At 35.0% G+C, this 19563-nt stretch overlaps 1 protein-coding gene and 1 pseudogene across 1 annotated transcript; both read left to right on the forward strand.

Moving 5' to 3' along the window:
- Positions 1 to 678: 678 nt before the first annotated feature.
- LOC125819305 (homeobox-leucine zipper protein HDG1-like) lies at positions 679 to 3301 on the forward strand (annotated as a pseudogene).
- A 12419-nt stretch (positions 3302 to 15720) lies between these two features.
- LOC125819306 (uncharacterized) lies at positions 15721 to 17129 on the forward strand. Its single transcript, XM_049498769.1, has 4 exons — positions 15721 to 15854; positions 16047 to 16162; positions 16298 to 16419; positions 16506 to 17129. The coding sequence occupies exons 1-4, from the start codon at positions 15721 to 15723 to the stop codon at positions 17127 to 17129; spliced, it is 996 nt and encodes a 331-aa protein (XP_049354726.1).
- Positions 17130 to 19563: the final 2434 nt, after the last annotated feature.

Genomic DNA, 19563 nt, shown 5'->3' on the forward strand with positions numbered 1-19563 from the left:
ACCCATTAAGTATAATGCCAATTAGATTCAAGATCTTGAAACGTAAGTATAATTCTAATTTATTTTGTACTTGTTTATTTGCTTATGTTAATTTTGATTTTTTGATCATTGTTTATACCATTGGGAATATGTTTTTCAAAAAGAATTCACTTCCTAACAAAAAATTATGACTACAACTTGCAACAAAATTACCCATGGACATCAACCAGATGCAAAATTGGTTCCAGAATAAAAGAACCCAAATGAAGGTGATGCATATCACATTTTGTTCCCTTAATTGATGTTTTTCTTAGGTGAAATTTGTAGAATTGATTATAAAAATGAATTGTGTTATTTTATCAGTCGCAATTGGAATTGTACGAAAATAAGACTCTGAAGCAAGAAAATGACAAGCTTCGCATAGAGCACATTGTAATGAAGGATGCCCTAGAAAATTCAATTCGTGACAATTGTAAAGAAAACATTGATGAGAATCAAAGAAAGATTGAGCATGACCAATTGGAAGATGAAGTTAAAAGGCTTACCGCCCAAGTGTACAAATTAAGTTTATTTAATAAAGATGTAGTGCATGATAAGATGGTGTTATTGAATCTTGCTATGGATGCCTTGAATGAGCTTTTTAGGTTGTATGAGAATGATAAACCTCTTTGGGTAAGCAGTTTGGATGGAGGTTGAGAAATGTTAAATATTAAGGAATATGCTCGATTTTTTACCCCATTAATTGGCACAAAACCTGAGCATTTCACAACGGAAGCCACAAGGGCATCGGGTACAGTGACTGACACCAGTTTGGCATTGGTGAATACACTAATGGATAAGGTACGTTGGTTCTTCATTTTAAATTCAATGTTTTCCTCTGTCTCGTTTTTAAGAACTATCATCTCCTTACCACCTACCCATTATTTGACGTGAATAATTAGTTCTTTTTATTTTTATTCTTTTTAATTAGTTGTACTCTTTCTTTTACTATATTTGACATATCTTTTAATTAGTTTTTTTTAGTGGTGCTTCAATTAGTTGTTGCATATTATTTTAATCAATCAAATTTAACTTCAAGTGATGAAGACAAGTATGTGTTGACATGTTATAATTTTATTTTTTGTTATGTATTGTATTGTATATATGTAGATGCAGTCGGTAGAGATGTGTCCATGCATGGTTGGAAAAACATATACTACTAATGTGATTTCCACTGGAATAGGTGGAAATAAGAGCGGTTCTCTGTTATTAATATTTCTATTTACTTATTATTTTTATGAAAATTACATATCTTATTTATTTTATTATTTCATGCACTAACAACTTGAAAGTAATGACTTGCAGATTAAAGCCGAATTGCAAATCATTTCTGACCTAGTTTCTGTTCGCGAAGTACAATTTCTTCGTTTCTGTAAGAAACATGTTGAAGGTGTCTGGGCTATCGTCGATGTGTCTGTTGACACAATTCAAGAAGGTTCACAAGAGAGCGAAATTAAAATTTATCGGAAGCTCCCATCTAGCTATATTTTACAAGATATGCCAAGTGGTTATTGCCAGGTAATTCAAAATAAATTGTCCTTTTATTTTGCATTTCATAGGCCTTTATATTTTTTGAAATTCAATGAGCTAGATCTCTCATATTTATTAATTTTATTCTTGTTGATTTATTTTTATTGATTTTTTTTATAATACAATCTATGTATTCATTGTAGTGCTTTGTTCTCTATCTGAATTTTTCTTTATTTATTCGGAATGAGAAAGATCAACTTTCTTCTAGCTTTGAGTAATGCAACTATTAAGTAATTGTTTGAAACATGCTATATTCTTTCTTGATAAAGAATTTCTTTGTATTATTCTTCACCTTCTAACCATGCAATAAAATTCTAATTGTCTAATTTTTGTATGCTCACTTTCAAATTAATATATTTAGATACATTAATTTTTTTGCAGTTTTTTGTTTCCTTTTATCCTCACATCATACCAAATGCAAGACCTAAATATTTTGCACACTCCCTCCTTCCATAATTATTGGCAAGACCACTAGAAATCTTTTTTGAGGATACATTCCTTGTGATTGACTCTTTTATTTATTGGTTGAATTTTCTAAGTTGTCTCCAATAATGGCCATTTTATTTTAATTAATAATTAAGTTAATATTTCATGCAAGCTCATATTTTTCTCTCTAGTGATTTTGTAATATTGATGAAATATTTTTAGGTTACTTGATTGAGCACATGGAGTATAACGAAAATCTTGTCCACAATTGGTATTGCCCTTTCATAAAGACTGGTCTGGGATTTGGTGCTCAAAGGTGGATGGCTACTTTGCAAAGACAATATCAGTTCTTGAAAGTGATGAAGTCAATTATTGATCCCATAGGTAATCATGCATAGAGGTTCAATTATTGTGCCATTTATATTTTTATACTTTTGAATATTAAAAGGAATTTATTCTTATGTAGCTTTACTTGTCGCAGTTGATTTAATTGGTGAGAGAGGTATAAGGATGTTGGCTCAACGCATGACACATAATTTTTGTGCGGGGGTTTGTGCAACCGCTCACTATTGGGAAATAATTCAACTAGAAAATGAAGAAAATTCCAAATTAATGATGAGGATGAATATTAGTGACCTTGGTGAATCGATTGGTGTGGTGTTAAGTGCTACAAAGACAATCTGGTTACCAGTGAAATACCAGCGTTTGTTCAAATTCCTCACTAATGAACAAATAAGGAGCCAGTGGGATGTCTTGTCCAATACTTGTCCCATGAAACGAATGATCAATATTTCTAAGGGTCAAACTGTCGACAGTAACATTTCTCTATTTTTTCCTCATGTCAGTGATTAATTGTTGTGTTTTTTTGGATACATGATTGAATTAGTATTTTTAATTAATTGTTAATTTATAAATAATCTTTTCTTTTAATTCGAACATGTAGGGGGATGATTCTGGTGGTAATCGAGTGATCTTGCAAGATACTTACATGGATGCAACTGGATCTCTTTTGGTTTATGCTACAATTGATTGACAAGAAATTAATACCGTGATGAAAGGGGGGGACTCTTCTTGTGTGACTCTCTTCTCAAATGGAATAACAATAGTCCTGGATTGTTTTCAAGATTTCTCTACAACTAATAACTATAATGTTATTTCTGGGGAGATGAATAATGGGTTCAGTGGTGGATCGTTAATGACTATCAACTTTCAAATGGTGGGGAACATCATTCCAGCTACAATTCTTTCTATGGAGTTGGTCAAAGAAGCAAATGCACTCATCTCACACACAATTCATAAGATCAAGAGTACTTTTAAATGCAAGTGATATTTCAAGACTATCTACCATCCATTGATTTGTTATGTGTTTTGAGTCTCTACTGTCTTTCTTGATTTGGATCATAATATTATTAGATTGTACTATTTTGAGTTTATCTAAATAAAATCATATTGATATTTGATTCCCTATTGCTTGTTTGATTTTGTTTTACATTAATGTTCTTGATCTCAAGCCAAGTTTATAATAATCTGAGCGAAAATTAACAATTTTTTTTAAAAAAATTAACAAAATTTTGAATCTCACATTTGTTATTAAATACTATCATTTCGCATTTAACAAACACATTCACCTAATAAATATAATGTAGCTTATCGGGAAGAAAAATGATTGTTTCATATATAAAACTTTGAAGTGACAAATTCGATTATTGGCTAAGTGTTGAGAAGTAATGTTTAACTATTTGAGATTTATAGAAATTTTGAAGTGGAAGCATCCTGAGGAATCAATATGTTTGATAAATTCTCATCATAGATTACTAGTAATAATAAAAAGTAAATATTGGCTATATTTTCAACATAAATAAATAATTATTATGTTTTACTTTCAAATAAATAAAGGGGAAAATGCATGATTACACCCCAACCTGAAATATACAAAATATTCCAAGCGCACACACTTTATATTTGTGGGAGTTTTATAACACCTTGAACTTTTTAAAAGTTGAATAAATATTATCCTAACTACTGACTTGGAACAAATTCTACTATATTAAAAGAGTGAGTTCAAAATGAGTATCAACATGTTTGCTTCCTGTCATTCAATTCATATTTGAGGGCAATTGTGACTATTCAACTCTCATTTATGCCTGCAAATTTACGTGTAACTAGGAGTAGTAATTGCAGTCTTTCCAGTTTCTTACCTTGGGACAAATATTCATATGACTTCAACATATCTTCTATTTTCCATTCTTTAGCGCAAGAGGGAGGAATTGCAATGTTCTTTTTTTTTCCCATTCTCTCTCACTTGCATCTTCCATTCATCTCTATTGTAATTTTCAAGTACTCTTTTTGCTTCTTTTTTTTAATGTTGCTCTCCTATATATTTTTTTAAGATATTCTTCCTTCGTTTGAGTGAGTTTCTATTTAGTCATCTAATGTATTTGGTTATGTGTCTTAATAATTTTTTATTCTTCTCTCATTGACAGCTATCTTACCTATTTTGGATCTTCATCTTGCAATTTAATAAATTAAGATAATTTATCACTTTAGTTTCTAATGTATTCTTGCTATTAGTCATTTTTCAAGATATTTTTTCAAAGCAAATTTTCATCTACGTATTATTTGTGTGTCAAGTTAATAATCGACAACTAAAAATATACTAAGGAGTCATCATTTTTATTTGGTTTTTTTCTCTTTCTTTATAGTTAAAGCTTAAACTGGATAGTCAGCTTCATAATTTGAACTTTGACTTGTGCGTCAATTGGGGACTCTGAGTTATTGAGTTGTCACTTGGGAGAACATACGGTGTTTCCTTTTGTATTTCTTTTGATAACGTAAAATAAAATGCTTCCACAAATATTCCTCAAATTTTGAAGTCTAAAATTGTTATGGAATTTGATATTGTAAGTGTCACACCCCGAAGCTACCCCCAGGAAGCGGACACGGGACCTAGGATCACGAGTGACCCCAAGCTAACCCTGTTGGCATATCATAAGCATACTAAAGTAAACTGAAGTAAAAAAATACTGTGCAAAAGCTAAGTCATCATTTAAGCTAAAATGATGGGGAATACCCATATACTATCTGAATATATATATAAATACCGAGAGTTTAACAAATGCTGAAAGGTCAAACTCAAGTGCTAAAGATGAAACTAACTATGTCTGAAAATAGCCTCTAACTGACTAGAAGTGTTGGGACATGCCCCAGCTAAATCTAGCAAAAACTGAAACAAAGACTAAAAGCAAAGAAAACATGTATGTCGCCCTCGGAGAATGAGGTCTCACCACTGATGTTGTTGAGATGAAGATCGGCAACCGATCTATGCATGATCTAGAAGTTGAGAACCTGAACCTATATCACGAGAAAAGGTAACGCATAGTATGTGTCAGTACTTGAAAGGAACTGAGCATGCAGGATAGAATAAACTGAACAAAGCATATAACTGAGCAATGATATGAGATAAGCATGATACTATACTGAAAATACTGAACATGAAATGACTGAATGCAATGACGTGGTTTATAACATGCTGATACTGAAATCTGACTGTAACTGATAACATGGTCAATGCAATAGATTCTGACTGTAAGGGAGATACTAATAACAGAAATAACACCATATGAGTTAAATGTGGAGTCCGATGTATACGCTCCATCGAGAGGACCGAATATACCTTAGCTTGCTAGAGGTATAGAGGCATAACTGGCGTGATCACTAAATTGTAATGCCCACAGAGGGTACTAATAAACCTACTGGGCACGTAGTTCTGGGAATATTTGGGTACGCTGAACCGTAGTCCACTCGGTAATAAGCTACTCCCAATTGATTTTGTAATTAACAATTTATGACTGATTTTCTGTAATACTGGATAGCTCAAAATACTAACATGCTAACGGAAAATGCAACATTAATGTACTAATAATAAAACATTCAAATCTAAGGCATGTATAACTGAAATAACTGGCCTAGCATGTGTAATTCATGATCTAAAAGAACTATATACCTAGGGTTCTGATTTTATGAAGGAATATACGAAAAATAATACTAAAATCATGATAATCTGATTTGGATCATTCTAACAACTAAAAACCCAATAATTTCTAACATTAAAAAAACCCTTGGTCTAGATAATAGTAAGCGAATCAAGATTTTGACTGAAATCTAAGGACCTAATGGGTGAAAGAAACCCACTAGTGAAATCCCACATACTTGGTGACGAATTCCATGGAGAAATCTTTCGCTTTTAGGGCTGGAACTGATGAAAACTCGCTACATTCTTGAACTAGGGCTGCTCATCTTTCCCTATGATTTTTACTCTAATTTTCGCTTGATTTAGGTGAACAATTGATTAGGGTAAGTTCTAATTAGTTTACTAGGCTAAAACTAACCAAAACCACGTAGTTTAGGGGTTAAAAGACGTAGTTTAGGGGTCCAACGCATAAGGAAAATACCAAACGACCCCTGACTTAAAAGTCTATCGGGGTTGACCACAGATTGTGAGGCCGGCCGTGGACCTTGCTCCAGTAGTTGCTGATTTCGGGACTCCCTACTACAGTACGTCCAATTCATGGACCGTGTGAAGGATCACAGACCGTGAAGGTCCTCGTGGTCCTTCACCTGGGCTAAGGGCTACACTAGCTCGATGATGAGTCCACAAATTGGACTCATTTAGGGATATGTTTTAATAGAAATTTTGTCCTCAAATGCTTATTTTATCTCAATATCTGATGAAAACCCTTAAGTTTCAGGTATTTGAAGTTTGAAGGAAAGAATGGACACTACGTCGCAAAAAGGAATGAAAAGGCTGTAAAGACTGAAGAAATGAAGGCTTGAGGATCGCCGAGTCCACTTGGCGAGTCGCCGAAGCGTCTTACTTCCCATTTTGTTCCAGTGTGCTGAGCCTTGAAGAAAAGGATCAAGTCGGTGGAAAAAGGGAGCAGTCAGCGCATCGCTGAGAAGTTCCGTGAAGCAGTACCATGTCGCCCAATGACCCAGAGCACGACGATGCTGAAGGCTGGTGCAACACGGCGATGAATTACACCAAAGGGCGAATCACCGAGTTGATCGGCTCTTCCGACTAACGACGCCAAATGATCCGCTGCAGCAAAAATCTATGAAAACTATAAATACTAGTTAGAGTTGTAGTTTTAAGAGTCGAACAATTATTATAATTTTCATATAGAGTAGTACTTTTTGATATTTTTGCTCTAAGTTTGAGAGGATTTCAAGACTTGAAGTTCCAAAGGGTTTCATCTTCAAGATTTGGATTTGGGTCTTTTGGATTCTTCAATTTTGGCCTGTATCAAGACTTAAATCTACATATCCAGTTGAATGCAATCTCAATTTGGTATAAATTTCTATCTCTTATACATGTGTGGCTAAAAACCCCAATTCTTGGGGTGTGATTTAGCGAATATGGGTTAAGATAATTGTTGGGTCTTGCTTGTTGATTGTCTATTCGTAGTTAAAATGTGATTTCGTTTAGTGGTTGTGGATGAATTTAATGAATTTGTAGGTGCAAATACAAGTTTATTTATGTGTTTTCGGCTTGCGAGAGAGAGAGGTCGTAAAACTAAGACCACTAGATTGATGGCCAGTGTGAGTGGGTCGACATGAGGTTCAGCTCGAGAGAGTGAACCCTAGTACCATGTCCACACACTCAGCGAGAGAGAGAGAGTGGGTTAAGGTGTAGACTGGTCTTCATGCGTCAAGTGGGTGTCCGAGAGGAATGCATTTGAAACGGGGTAAGTTTCTTGAGAGAGAGCTTATCCCCCTTAAAGTTTAGCCTAGTGACAATTATTTTATGAATCTTCTAGCAAAAGCACGTATCCAATAATCTAGCCTAACCTGTATTCCCGTCACATCTCAAGGATCCCCTCTCATTACTTAGAAACCTTTGTTTAATTTGTTGTTTTTACTTACTAGTGACAAAACCACCATTGTTTATTTGACATTCTTGTGTCCCCCTTTAATTTACAATGTTTTTAATCGTTAATGTCTTTAGCTACGACTACTTAGAACTAAATTTATTTTTCTATTAATTCTCAAAACCACTCTCTTGGGAACGATTCCAACCCTTGGTTGGGTTACTAAACTAGTGCACGATCATAGACACTTGCATCAGAAGTTGTGTTTAATTACGCAAACATCACTCGACTTCACGGAAGCCACCACGGCTCGTCATCAAGACTACGGCCTGTGAGGGTCCCCGTGGTCTGATGTATGTGCCCGATTGATTCTGTCTGACTTTCCAGAGTAATAGTGCGGCGCGTGAGGTGGTCCACGACCCGTGAAGGGCTCTGTGGTTGTAATACCTCGTATCCGAAAATAGACCAGATTGTAGATTCCTAGTGTTGCAAGTGGCATTCACAGGCGCCATCCACGGACCGTGGGAGGACCCACGGTCTATCCTGCAGGTCCGTGGTTCGTTTCAGTAAACTCCTCCAGAACTCAGCCAGAAATTCGGCCAAGTGTTGACCCACGGCCGGACTCACGGTCCGTAGGTCAAGTCACGGACCGTGGTTCGTGTCCGTGGATCGATGCCCCTAAAGCCCAGCTTCAGTCCCGATTGACAGTTAACCAGCATGGACCGTCATTCGATGCACAGTCTATAGGTTTGACCGTAGGTGAGGATAGCAGCCAGTTAGATGAAAATTGTGATTAGGTCAACTTCAAATAGTCATAACTCTTAGCAGAAAAAGAATTGTGTGTCCCATGACATATGATATGATAGATAATTGAACCCTATTTCCAATGCCACCGAGTTTGCTAAAATTTGACCTCCCAGTAAAGAGTTATGCTCATTTTAGTGAAGCCCTGTTGGGCAGATTTGACCGACGATCTCAACCTATGGACCGTAGATGGAATGACAACCCGTCAATCCCATCCGTCAATCACTCCTACAGCAGTTAATTCAGGGATCTTTTGGTTTTTTCCTATTTCATTTAACCCCTAAGATATGTCGTTTAGACCCTAAATCATGAGGTTTTAGTCAGTTTAAGCTTAGAAACATAACTAGAACTTACCTAAGTCAAATCATTAATCAAAACTTAGAAAATTAGAAGCAAGAGAGGAGAAAAAGGTCAAGAACCCTAGTTCAATAACGCAACAAGTTTTCTTCAGTTCCAGCCCAGAAATCAAAGGATTTCTCTGTGGAATTCATCACCAGGTATGTGGGATTTCACTATTGGGTTCCTTTCGCCCATTAGGTCCCTAGAATTCAGTCAGATTCTTGATTCCGTGATTATGAACAAACTAGGGTTATTTCAACAAATCATTATGAATTAGTTATTTAAATGTTCCAAATCAGATTATCACGTTATTACTCAGTTTATTGCATGATATTCAGAATCCTAGCTATGTATTTCTTTAGTTCTTAAATTACACATGCTAGGTCAGATATCTTAGTTATTCAGTTATACATGCCTCAGTTATTAATGCATCATTATCAGATTAATTGTTGCATTCTCAATTTGCATGTTTAGTTTTGAGCTATCAGTATTTACAGAAATTCAGTCATAACGAGTTAACCACTTAATTCATTGGGACTAGCATAATACCGAGTTGGACTAGGGTTCAGTGTACCCATATAGTCCCAGAACTACGAGCCACGTAGGTGTAAGTCCCCTCTATGGGCAACATCAGTTTAGTGATCACGCCAGCATGCCTCTATACCTCTGGCAGGGTATATTGGGTCCTCTCGATGGGGCATATACATCGGAATCCACATTTAGTTCATGTGGTTTTATGTCGGTTATTAGTAGCTCCCACAGTTCAGTCAGACTGTATTGCATTGACCATATTTCAGTACAGTCAGTATTCAGTCTCAACATGTTATAAATTTGGTCATTAAATCAGTTAGCTCGGTATTCAGTATTTTCAGTATCTATATCATGTTCAGATCATTTCATTGTTTTATTGCTTTGTTCAGTTATATGTTATTTCAGCTTTACTCTATCCTGCATGCTCAGTACCTTTCATGTACTGACACATACCTGCGCTACATCTTCTCGTGATGTAGGTTCAGGTTCTCAGAATCCAGATTATGCTTAGATCGATTCCCGATCTTCAGTTCAGCAGCATCAGTGGTGAGTCCTCATTCTTCGAGGACTAGTGACATGTTTATATTTATCTCTTTTAGTCTTTAGTTTCAGTTTTGCTAGACCTAGTTGGGGCATGTCCCAACATTTCTAGTCAGTTTGGAGGCTTATTTCAGACATAGTTAGATTCAGCTTAGTATTGAGTTCATATCTTCTTTGTATTAAACTCATCAGTTAAAGTATATGGGTATTCCCCATCTTTTCATTTTAATTATGATTATAGCTTCCGCACAGTTTCTATTATTCACATTATATTTAGTATGCTCATGATCATGCCAGCAGGGTTAGCTTGGGATCACTTGTGGTCTTAGGTCCCGTTTCTGTGTCTCGGAGGTAGCTCGGGGCGTGAAAGTGGTCCACCCTGGCTGGAAGGTACTTGAGTCCACGGGCAGGTTAATGGACCATGGACCCTATCACAGTCTGTGAACCCTACTGTGGTTCATTGATTCTGGTGATTTTCTACTACATTTTTTAAGTCTGGGTTCCGAGGTGTTACAACAAGCTTACTCAAATTGATAAATAAATTCAACTAAATAATCTTTGCATTTCTTTGAGCTTCATGTTCACATTTATTATTTCTAATTAGTTGAACCATTGTAAATAGAACAAAGATTCTGCCACTGAGGTTGAAAGATAGTTGTCTTCATTAGTTTTATTTTACTGAACATTTTATTTTATCATTTGATTTTCCCGGGGGTTTTGAAGCAAAGAAGACCTCAAACTGCTTTCTTTCTGCCACATTGTGTTGTCGTTTTTAAAATTTAGATTGAAAAAAATCAAGAATATATTCTACACGCCTGATACCTTAAAAGTTACGTCACCCACCTAGCTCAATTCTACTGCTACTAACCTCTCTACCTTCATTATTTAAACACTTTTACTATAATTAACAAGCAAGTCATTATTAATGTATGTACGGGTATTTGTCAAGCAAGGTGTCACACGACAATACAATGAAAACTGTGAACAAGTAAATGATTGTCAACAACAGAGTTGACATGTATTTTGTCAAACACGACACTGTAACAGTAACTATGAAGTTTCAAATGGCTACCAACGACATAGTAGGCATATGTTAGCCAATTTTGAAAAACCAAATAACTGTGACATAGTATTTGGTTGCGTTGCTATTTTGGCATATATAAATAGTATGCATGTATCCACGGGCGTCTGTGCACTCATTAATGTGTGCATACCTACAACTCAAACAAAATTCTTCTCCTAGGCAATACTTTTCACAATGTATGTGCGTATACTAACAGTTTAACGACATGCTATTACTAATCAATAAATAAGTTTCCACAACATCAAAATTTTCATTCAAGCATATAATTTTATACAAAATACAAATAGATAAAGATTGGGCCCGTGCGCGCACAGGTACCCATCATCTAGTAACCAAATGAGTAGTTGATAATGTGCTACATGCCCTCTCTCTATATATATTTTATCATTAAAAAATAATCCTTAATATATTTCGTTTTCATTACAATTCAAACATTTTTATCTCCTTCTTCTCCATTTAACTTTGGGATAAGGCACAAGCACTCGCCTAGACTAAGACCGAAATTTCAGAGACATACATTTACTAAACTAAGGTCCTATTACCTACCCCTCCCCGTGTTGGGTATTATTTACCCCGAATTTCTTACCATAAATAGGTTTTCCTTTTAGGAAAAGGTTTAGGAGTGACTAGTGCTTTTTTTATAGAAAAAGGTTTATGAATCTGTAAATAGAGGCTTGTTCCTTCTAACTTAATCAACATTCACAATGTAGTCTTAGGGGCTTTGAGAGTTTAGGGGGAGAATTTGTGGGACACAAGATTGATACGTTATCACTTGTGTGAACCTCCCATGTATTCCAAGTGAGTTGGTTGAGGTTATTTCTCTCTATATTTGTACTCTCATATTTATATATTGGATAGTTCATCGGCGTAGGTCGATTGACCGAATCATGTTAAATCTTTGTGTGTTTTGGTATATTTCTCATTTTTCTTCTTACTCATGGTCTTTGTTGGATTGCTTTGCTAGCTTTTGCATGACACCTAATTATTTCGGTCCTAACAAGTGGTACCAAATCCAAGTGCAATGGTTTGTTGATAGAACCAGGTTAAAAATGAGTGTTCATCTTGGCGAGTGTAGTTCTAGCCGCAACTTTTTTGATAGTAATGAAATTTTTTGTTAGAGAAATTGTTTCAGAGTGGTTCTTTGTGTCGAGACTTAGATTTGATGGAGGAGATTATGGAGAAGAGATGCAAGATGCTGAAGATTATGTGAAGAAGGTGAACAAATTTATTTTGTCAGTACTTCAGGCAAATGGGGAGATTTATTGGGTATTAATTGCCCTGAGTTTCTTACAATAAATAGGTTTTCCTTTTAGGAAAAGGTTTAGGAGTGGCTAGTCCTTTTTTTGTAGGAAAAGGTTTAGGACTCTATAAACAGAGGCATGTTCCTTCTAACTTAATCAATATCCACAATGTAGTCATAGTGGCTTTGAGAGTTTTGGTTAGGGAAGAATTTGTGGGTCACAAGTGATACGTTATTAGTTGTGTGAACCTCCCATGTATTCTGAGTGAATTGGTTGAGGTTATTTCTCTCTATATTTTGTATTCTCATATTTATAGTGGATTGCTCATCTTCTTTGTGGACGTAGGTTGATTGACCGAACCACGTTAAATCTGTGTCTTTTTTGGTATATTTCTCGTTTGTCTTCTTACTTGTGGTCTTTAGAGGTTTGCTTTGCTAGCTTCTGCATTACATCTGCTTATTTTCGGTAATAAGACCCCTACCCGAACTCATTTTTAATAATTTTGGTACACCTTTTGGTTTACGTGGCACATTCTGTGACTCCAGTAGTTGAAGTGTGTGGGAAATGTTGAGTTCTTTTTTTTTGGGGGGGAGGGGGGGTAAATGGCAATAGGACCTTAGTTTATTAAGGTGTACTGAGATTTCGATCATAGTTTAGGAGGTATTTGTGCCTTATCCCTTTAATTTTTTAAAGTTTTTTTTTTGTTCTTTCAATACTCTTTGTGTGTAATAACTAAGAAAGAAAAAAGAAGGCATGTAACTTCTCAACGTAAAGATTTTTGGATCAAGAATTGATTTTGATATTTAGTAATTATATAAGTAAAAGTTCATCCTTTTTGGTGGTTGTTTTGGAGGAGTGGCATAGTATAAATTGTGTTGAAGGGGGAAATGGCTTTTGATTGTGTAAGAGGAGGCTGGAGGTGGTGTCTCTAGTTACAATGGTGAGGGTGGTGATGGAGGGTGAGGTTGTTGTGACGATACAGACAAAGAAAAAAAGGATAAGACACAAGTACCATTCCAAACTAAATCTGATCTCAACAACACATCTAAACTTAACTAGAGTCCTATTACCCCCTCCCCTCCTCCAAACTCGTTCATTATGTATTTTTGTGCTCTTGTTATACAACTAATGTTGACATGGAGCCAAGACCCGATTTAATTAGTTTTGGTGATATACATGCACAAATGCACTGTCACATGTATAATACAAATATTATTTTTTTTGAAAAAATCTTCTTATTTTCTTTCCATTGTATTAAAAATAATTTAATATACACAATTTTTTTTAAAAAAGATTACCTTGTATTTAAAAATTTTCTTAAATACACATAACTTTTTAAATTTTTATTTCCTTGTATTTAAGATTTTCTCAAACATAATGTAATTATTTTTCTTCATATTTTCCCTCCATTCATTCTATTGATTTTTTATTTATCTATCCTTTTGATTTGATATTAAATTAAATTCCAAATGTCTTGTATATAAAATAAGATAATTTCGAACAAATATAAAAAAAGTGAAGAAAATCAAATAAACATAAAAAAAATATTAAAACGTTAAAGTTAAAGAACACTATTTTTTTAAAAAAAATTAAAAAGAAACGTGCATAATTTATTTTTAAAAATAAAAGTGAAAAGATAAGAAATTAATGGAAGAAAGAAAATTAAAAGTTTAAAGTGAGGAGGGAAGCAAATATGTTACAAAGAAGAAGAAATAGAAATAATTAAATATATACAAATTTTGATGTTAATAATTATGTGTATTAACCAATTTTAAAATGTCCAATTAATAGAGGACATGTGTCCAATATTGATCAGATTTGTTTTTCCTTTTGCCTCTCACTTGCATTGGAGAGTGAGCACAATGTCTATGCCACATCAACACAAAAGGAGAAAAAAAATACATATATATGTGTTTAGGGGGTGAGGGGGGGGGGGGGGGTAATGAGACCCTACTTAAGATTAGGTGTCGCTGAGATTTCGAATATAGTTAGAGGGACTACTTGTGCCTTATCAAAAATAAAAAAATATACTTGATTAATCGAAAAGGATTAACAGTTGTGGCATCTCACTCCCTTAAATAGAGTGAAATTTACTCTACATAAGTACATAATTTCAGTTTAGAGAAAAGACATAAAGTGACACCCGAAGTTGTCCCGAATTTTCAAAAAGATGTTGGGTTTAGCAAGGTGTGAATGGGAAATAAGAAGAGAAAATGGAAAAGTGGGGGAACCAATCTTGGAGGGAAAATGAAAAGTCATAGCAAAGTGCAAATGAAAAGTCATTTCTCCCATATTGGTAGAAGAAAGGAAATTTTTGTCCTTATATTAGGAAACACTTCCTTTAGTTCTTAAAGGGTTAAGAAGAAGGTGCCCCCTCGCGCCGTCGTCGTCACTTGCTCGGCTTCGGCTTCGGCTTCAGATTTGTATTTGGATTAGTTCTTAAAGGGTTAAGAAGAAGGTGCCCCCTCGCGCCGTTGTCGTCGCTCGCTCGGCTTCGGCTTCGAATTTGGATTTGACAAATGATGTGATTGATTGATAATATTTTTGGACAAAATTTATTTAATCAATCTTGTTAATATATTTCGTTTCTCTTATAAACTAATTCAGAATGTTGGTTAAATAACATAATTAATTTGGTGCAATGGAATTTATTTGAAATTCACATGTACGGTAAAAACATTCTGAAGGGACCTATTCCTTCTGAAAAGTCGTTACTTTTCCCAAAAGACACAACGTTCTGGAAAAAAATGGATCTGAACAGACACGTTCCTTGCTGAAAATGGCTATAAATAAGAAATCTTTTTCAGTTTTTCAAACACTGAATTTTTTTCCTCTCTGCATACATTTTCTTACATAAACAAAAAAATTTGATCGACTAAGTTTGTGTGTGCTCTTGTTGTTGTTCTTGCATTCGCTGAAGTTATTGAAGTTTGAGGTACCGCTACTTCTCTAACTGGTTAATCTGTTTTATCTTGGAGGAATTAATCTGCAACCTCGGGTACAATGAGGGGATTAAATTTCTTAAGGAAACACAGTGGTTTCTTTGGACTCGGATTAAAAACATTATGTCTATTTCCTCTTTTCTCTGTTTCTGGAATTTTGACTAACCTGAATACAAGAGATAACAATCTTAAGAAATTTATTAGTTTATGTATTTAAGGTTTCTGGAGATTAAAAGCTTAATGGTTTTCTACTCTATTTGAATTTTTAAAATTCATTCGATTAACGATTAAAAGAACATAAAAATTTTATCGTTAAATCAGAAACAGTCTGTGTAAGGATTTATTCTTTACTGTTAGTATTTCACATACTAAAATTTTCTGCCATTTGTGACAGAAAAATGACTAATTCAAGTCAAGTAAATGCTGGAACTGTAAGTGCTGCAACAATATCGGTTGCACACAATCGTTCAACTGCTGCCCTAGCATCAGCTGAAAAACCTGCAAAATTTTCTGGAGTCGACTTCAAGAGATGGTAGCAGAAGATGTTTTTCTATCTAACTACGTTGAATCTGCAATGGTTCATTAATGAGAACGTTCCTGTTATGTCGGATGAAACTCCACTTGAAGAACGATTCTTGGTAACAGAAGCATGGACACATTTAGATTTTTTGGGTAAAAATTATATTCTGAGTATCCTGCAAGATGATCTGTACAATGTATATAGTAATGTCAAAACTTCAAAAGAACTCTGGGATGCTTTAGAAAAGAAGTACAAAAAAGAGGATGCCAGAATGAAGAAGTTCATTGTGGCAAAGTTTCTTGACTATAAGATGATAAGAAGTAAGACCGTCGTCACCCAAGTTTAAGAATTGCACGACATAATCCATGATCTCCTTGCTGAAGGTATAAATTTAGTTAATACCTATGTTGGAAATATTAAGTCTATTCTTAATACTCACATAATCTCTAATGTAGGATTGGTTGTGAATGATGTTTTTCAAGTGACTGCCATTATTGAGAAGTTACCTCCATTGTGGAAAGACTTCAAAAACTACTTGAAACATAAAAACAAGGAGATGACTATTGAAGATCTCATGGTAAGGCTGAGAATCAAAGAGCATAACAAAGCCATGGAAAAGAGGTCATGTGGTAATTCAGCAATATCTGGAGTATATTGTTGAAGAAAAACCCACAAAATCAAAGAAAAGAAAGAAAGCATCTAGTCAGCAATCCTCCTAAGAAGAAATTCAATGGAAGTTGCTTCAATTGTGGCAAACGTGTTCATAGGGCTACTGAATTTCGGGGTCCCAAGAAGGACAAAAAGAAGGATCAAGCAAATTTGGTTGAATCCAAAGGAAATATGGACGATCTTTGTTCAATGCTTTCAGAATGCAACTTGGTTGGAAATCCAAGAGAATGGTGGATAGATTCTGGTGCCTCATGCCATGTTTGTGGCAAGAAAGAATTGTTTTCATCATATACTCCAGCACCTACAAATGAGAAGTTGTTTATGGCAAACTCCGTTGTTGCAAAGGTGGAAGGAACTGGCAAAGTCTTCTTAAAGATGACATCGGACAAGGTGGTGACTTTGAACATGGTCTTGTATGTTCCGGAATTGCGAAAGAACGTAGTTTCTATACCAGTTCTCACTAAGAACGGATTCAAATGTGTATTTGTTTCTGATAAAGTTGTACTGAGTAAGAATGAAATGTATGTAGGAAAAGGTTACCTCACCGAGGGCCTCTTTAAACTCAATGTAATTGCAGTTGATATGAATAAAAATTCTGCTTCTTATTACTTGTATTAGTCTAAATGTTTATGGCATGAACATTTGGGACACGTTAATAACAAAACCTTGCGAAAACTGATTAACTTAAATGTTTACCTAAATTTGAGTGCAATAATTCAAAATGTCAAGTTTGCGTTGAATCTAAGTACGCTAAGCATCCTTACAAATTTGTTGAAAGGAATTCATATCCCTTAGGAAAGAGTATTTCATAACTTTTATTAACGATTGCACTAGATATTGTTATATCTACTTGATAAATGATAAGGATGAAACAATAGAAGCATTTAGGCAATATAAAACTGAAGTTGAAAATCAGTTGGATAGAAAGATCAAAATGAGCAGAAGTGATAGAGGTGGAGAATATGAATCTCCATTTGCAGAAATATGTTTGGAAAATGGAATATTCCATCAGACTACTGCTCCTTACTCTCCTCAATCTAATGGAATTGTGGAAAGGAAAAACCAAACTTTAAGGGAAATGATGAATGCCTTACTTATAAGTTCAGGTTTACCACAAAACTTTTGGGGGGAAGCTATCCTTACAGCAAATCGAATACTCAATAGAGTGTCTCACACGAAGACACATGTTATTCCATATGAGAAATGGAAAGGTAGAAAATCCAACTTGAAATATTTCAAAGTGTGGGGGTGTCTAGCCAAAGTCCAGGTTCCTATACTAAGAGGGTGAAAATAGGGCCTAAGACTGTGGATTGTGTATTCATTGGATATGCCACAAATAGTAAGGCATGTCGATTTTTGGTTCATAAGTCTGAACATCCGAATATTCATGATAATACGGTAATGGAATCAAATAATGCTAAATTTTTTGAACATATCTATCCGTATAAAACTAGACTTGAGTCATCTAGTGAGGGGTCTAAACAACCTCGAGAAGAACCAAAAGAGAATGAAACCAATAAAGATAGTCCAAGGCGTAGTAAACGTCAAAGGACAGCTACTTCATTTGGATCTGATTTTGTAACATTCCTTCTTGAAAGTGAGCATCAAACATTCAAGGAAGGCGATGTTGTCTAGCGACTCAACCTCTTGGAAGTAGGCTATCAATAGTGAGATTGAATCAATCTTAAGCAATCATACCTGGGAGTTGGTTGATCTACCTCCAGGGAACAAACCCTTGGGTTCAAAATGGATCTTCAAAAAGAAGATGAAAGATGATGGAACTATTGACAAATTTAAAGCAAGACTTGTTATCAAAGGCTTTACATATAAATAAGGTCTTGATTATTTTGACACATACTCGTCAATGACTAGGATTACATCAATTCAGATGTTAATTGCCCTAGTTGCAGTATACGATCTTGAAATCCATCAATGGATGTGAAAACCACCTTCTTAAATGGAGAGCTGGAGGAAGAGATTTACATAGAATAATCTGAGGGCTTCGTAGTTCCCACTAAAGAAAAAAAAAGTATGCAAATTTGTTAAGTCACTTGATGGACTAAAACAAGCATCGAAACAATGGCATGCAAAGTTTAATCAAACCATGTTGTCAACTGGATTTAAGATCAATGAGTGTCATAAATGTGTTTACATTAAAGACAATCTGAATCAAGAAGTCATTATATGCCTACATGTGGATGACATGCTAATAATGAGCAAGGAGATTACCAATGTAAAAGCTACTAAGTGTATGTTTGCTAGTAAGTTTGATATGAAAGATCTAGAAGTATCCGATTTGATATTGGGAATAAAGATTCACAAAACTCCTAACGGTCTAGCATTGTCTCAATCTCATTATATTCAACAGGTACTTGAAAAGTTCAAGTATTTGAATTTCAAAAAGGCAAAGACCCCAATTGATGTGAACCTTAATCTTGCTCAGAATAAAGGTGAAAGTCAGTCTTAATTGGATTATGCCAGAGTATTGGGAAGTTTGATGTATGTCATGAATTGTACAGGACCAGACATAGCATGTGCTATAAGTAAACTGAGTCGATCCACAAGTAATCTGAATCAAAATCATTGGTTGGCAATGAAGAGAGTTTTGGGGTACTTAGAAGACACTCAAAACTATGTTTTGTATTACAACAAATATCAAGCAGTTCTTGAAGGATATAGTGATGCAAATTGGATTACTGGGTCAACTGAAACGAAATGAATGAGTGGATATGTTTTCACTATTGGTAGAGGAGCAATAGCTTGGAAATCATCCAAACAAACATGTATAGCTCGCTCTACAATGGAGTTTGAATTCATCACCTTAGACAAGGCAGGTGAAGAAGCTGAATGGATCCAGAATTTATTAGAAGATATTCCATTTTGTCCCAAACCAATGGCCCATATATGTATACACTGCGATAGTCAGGCTGCAATAGGAAGGGCTGGAAGCGTTATGTATAAGGGGAAGTCTCGTCACAAACGACGAAGACACAATTTTGTTAGCCAACTAATCTCTAGTGGAATTATAACAATTGACTATGTAAAGTCAAAG

Source organism: Solanum verrucosum, unplaced genomic scaffold (assembly GCF_900185275.1).
Source record: "Solanum verrucosum unplaced genomic scaffold, falcon-dt-bn FXZP01000207.1, whole genome shotgun sequence".
Lineage (NCBI taxonomy): Eukaryota > Viridiplantae > Streptophyta > Magnoliopsida > Solanales > Solanaceae > Solanum > Solanum verrucosum.

Excerpts from the sequence above, each read along its gene's own strand:
- LOC125819306 (XM_049498769.1), top strand. The coding sequence starts at position 15,721 with ATGACTAATTCAAGTCAAGTAAATGCTGGAACTGTAAGTGCTGCAACA. Across the intron at positions 16,163-16,297 it reads TGACTATAAGATGATAAGAA|GATTGGTTGTGAATGATGTT; the intron begins GTAAGACCGTCG and ends TCTCTAATGTAG. Across the intron at positions 16,420-16,505 it reads TGACTATTGAAGATCTCATG|AAAAACCCACAAAATCAAAG; the intron begins GTAAGGCTGAGA and ends ATATTGTTGAAG.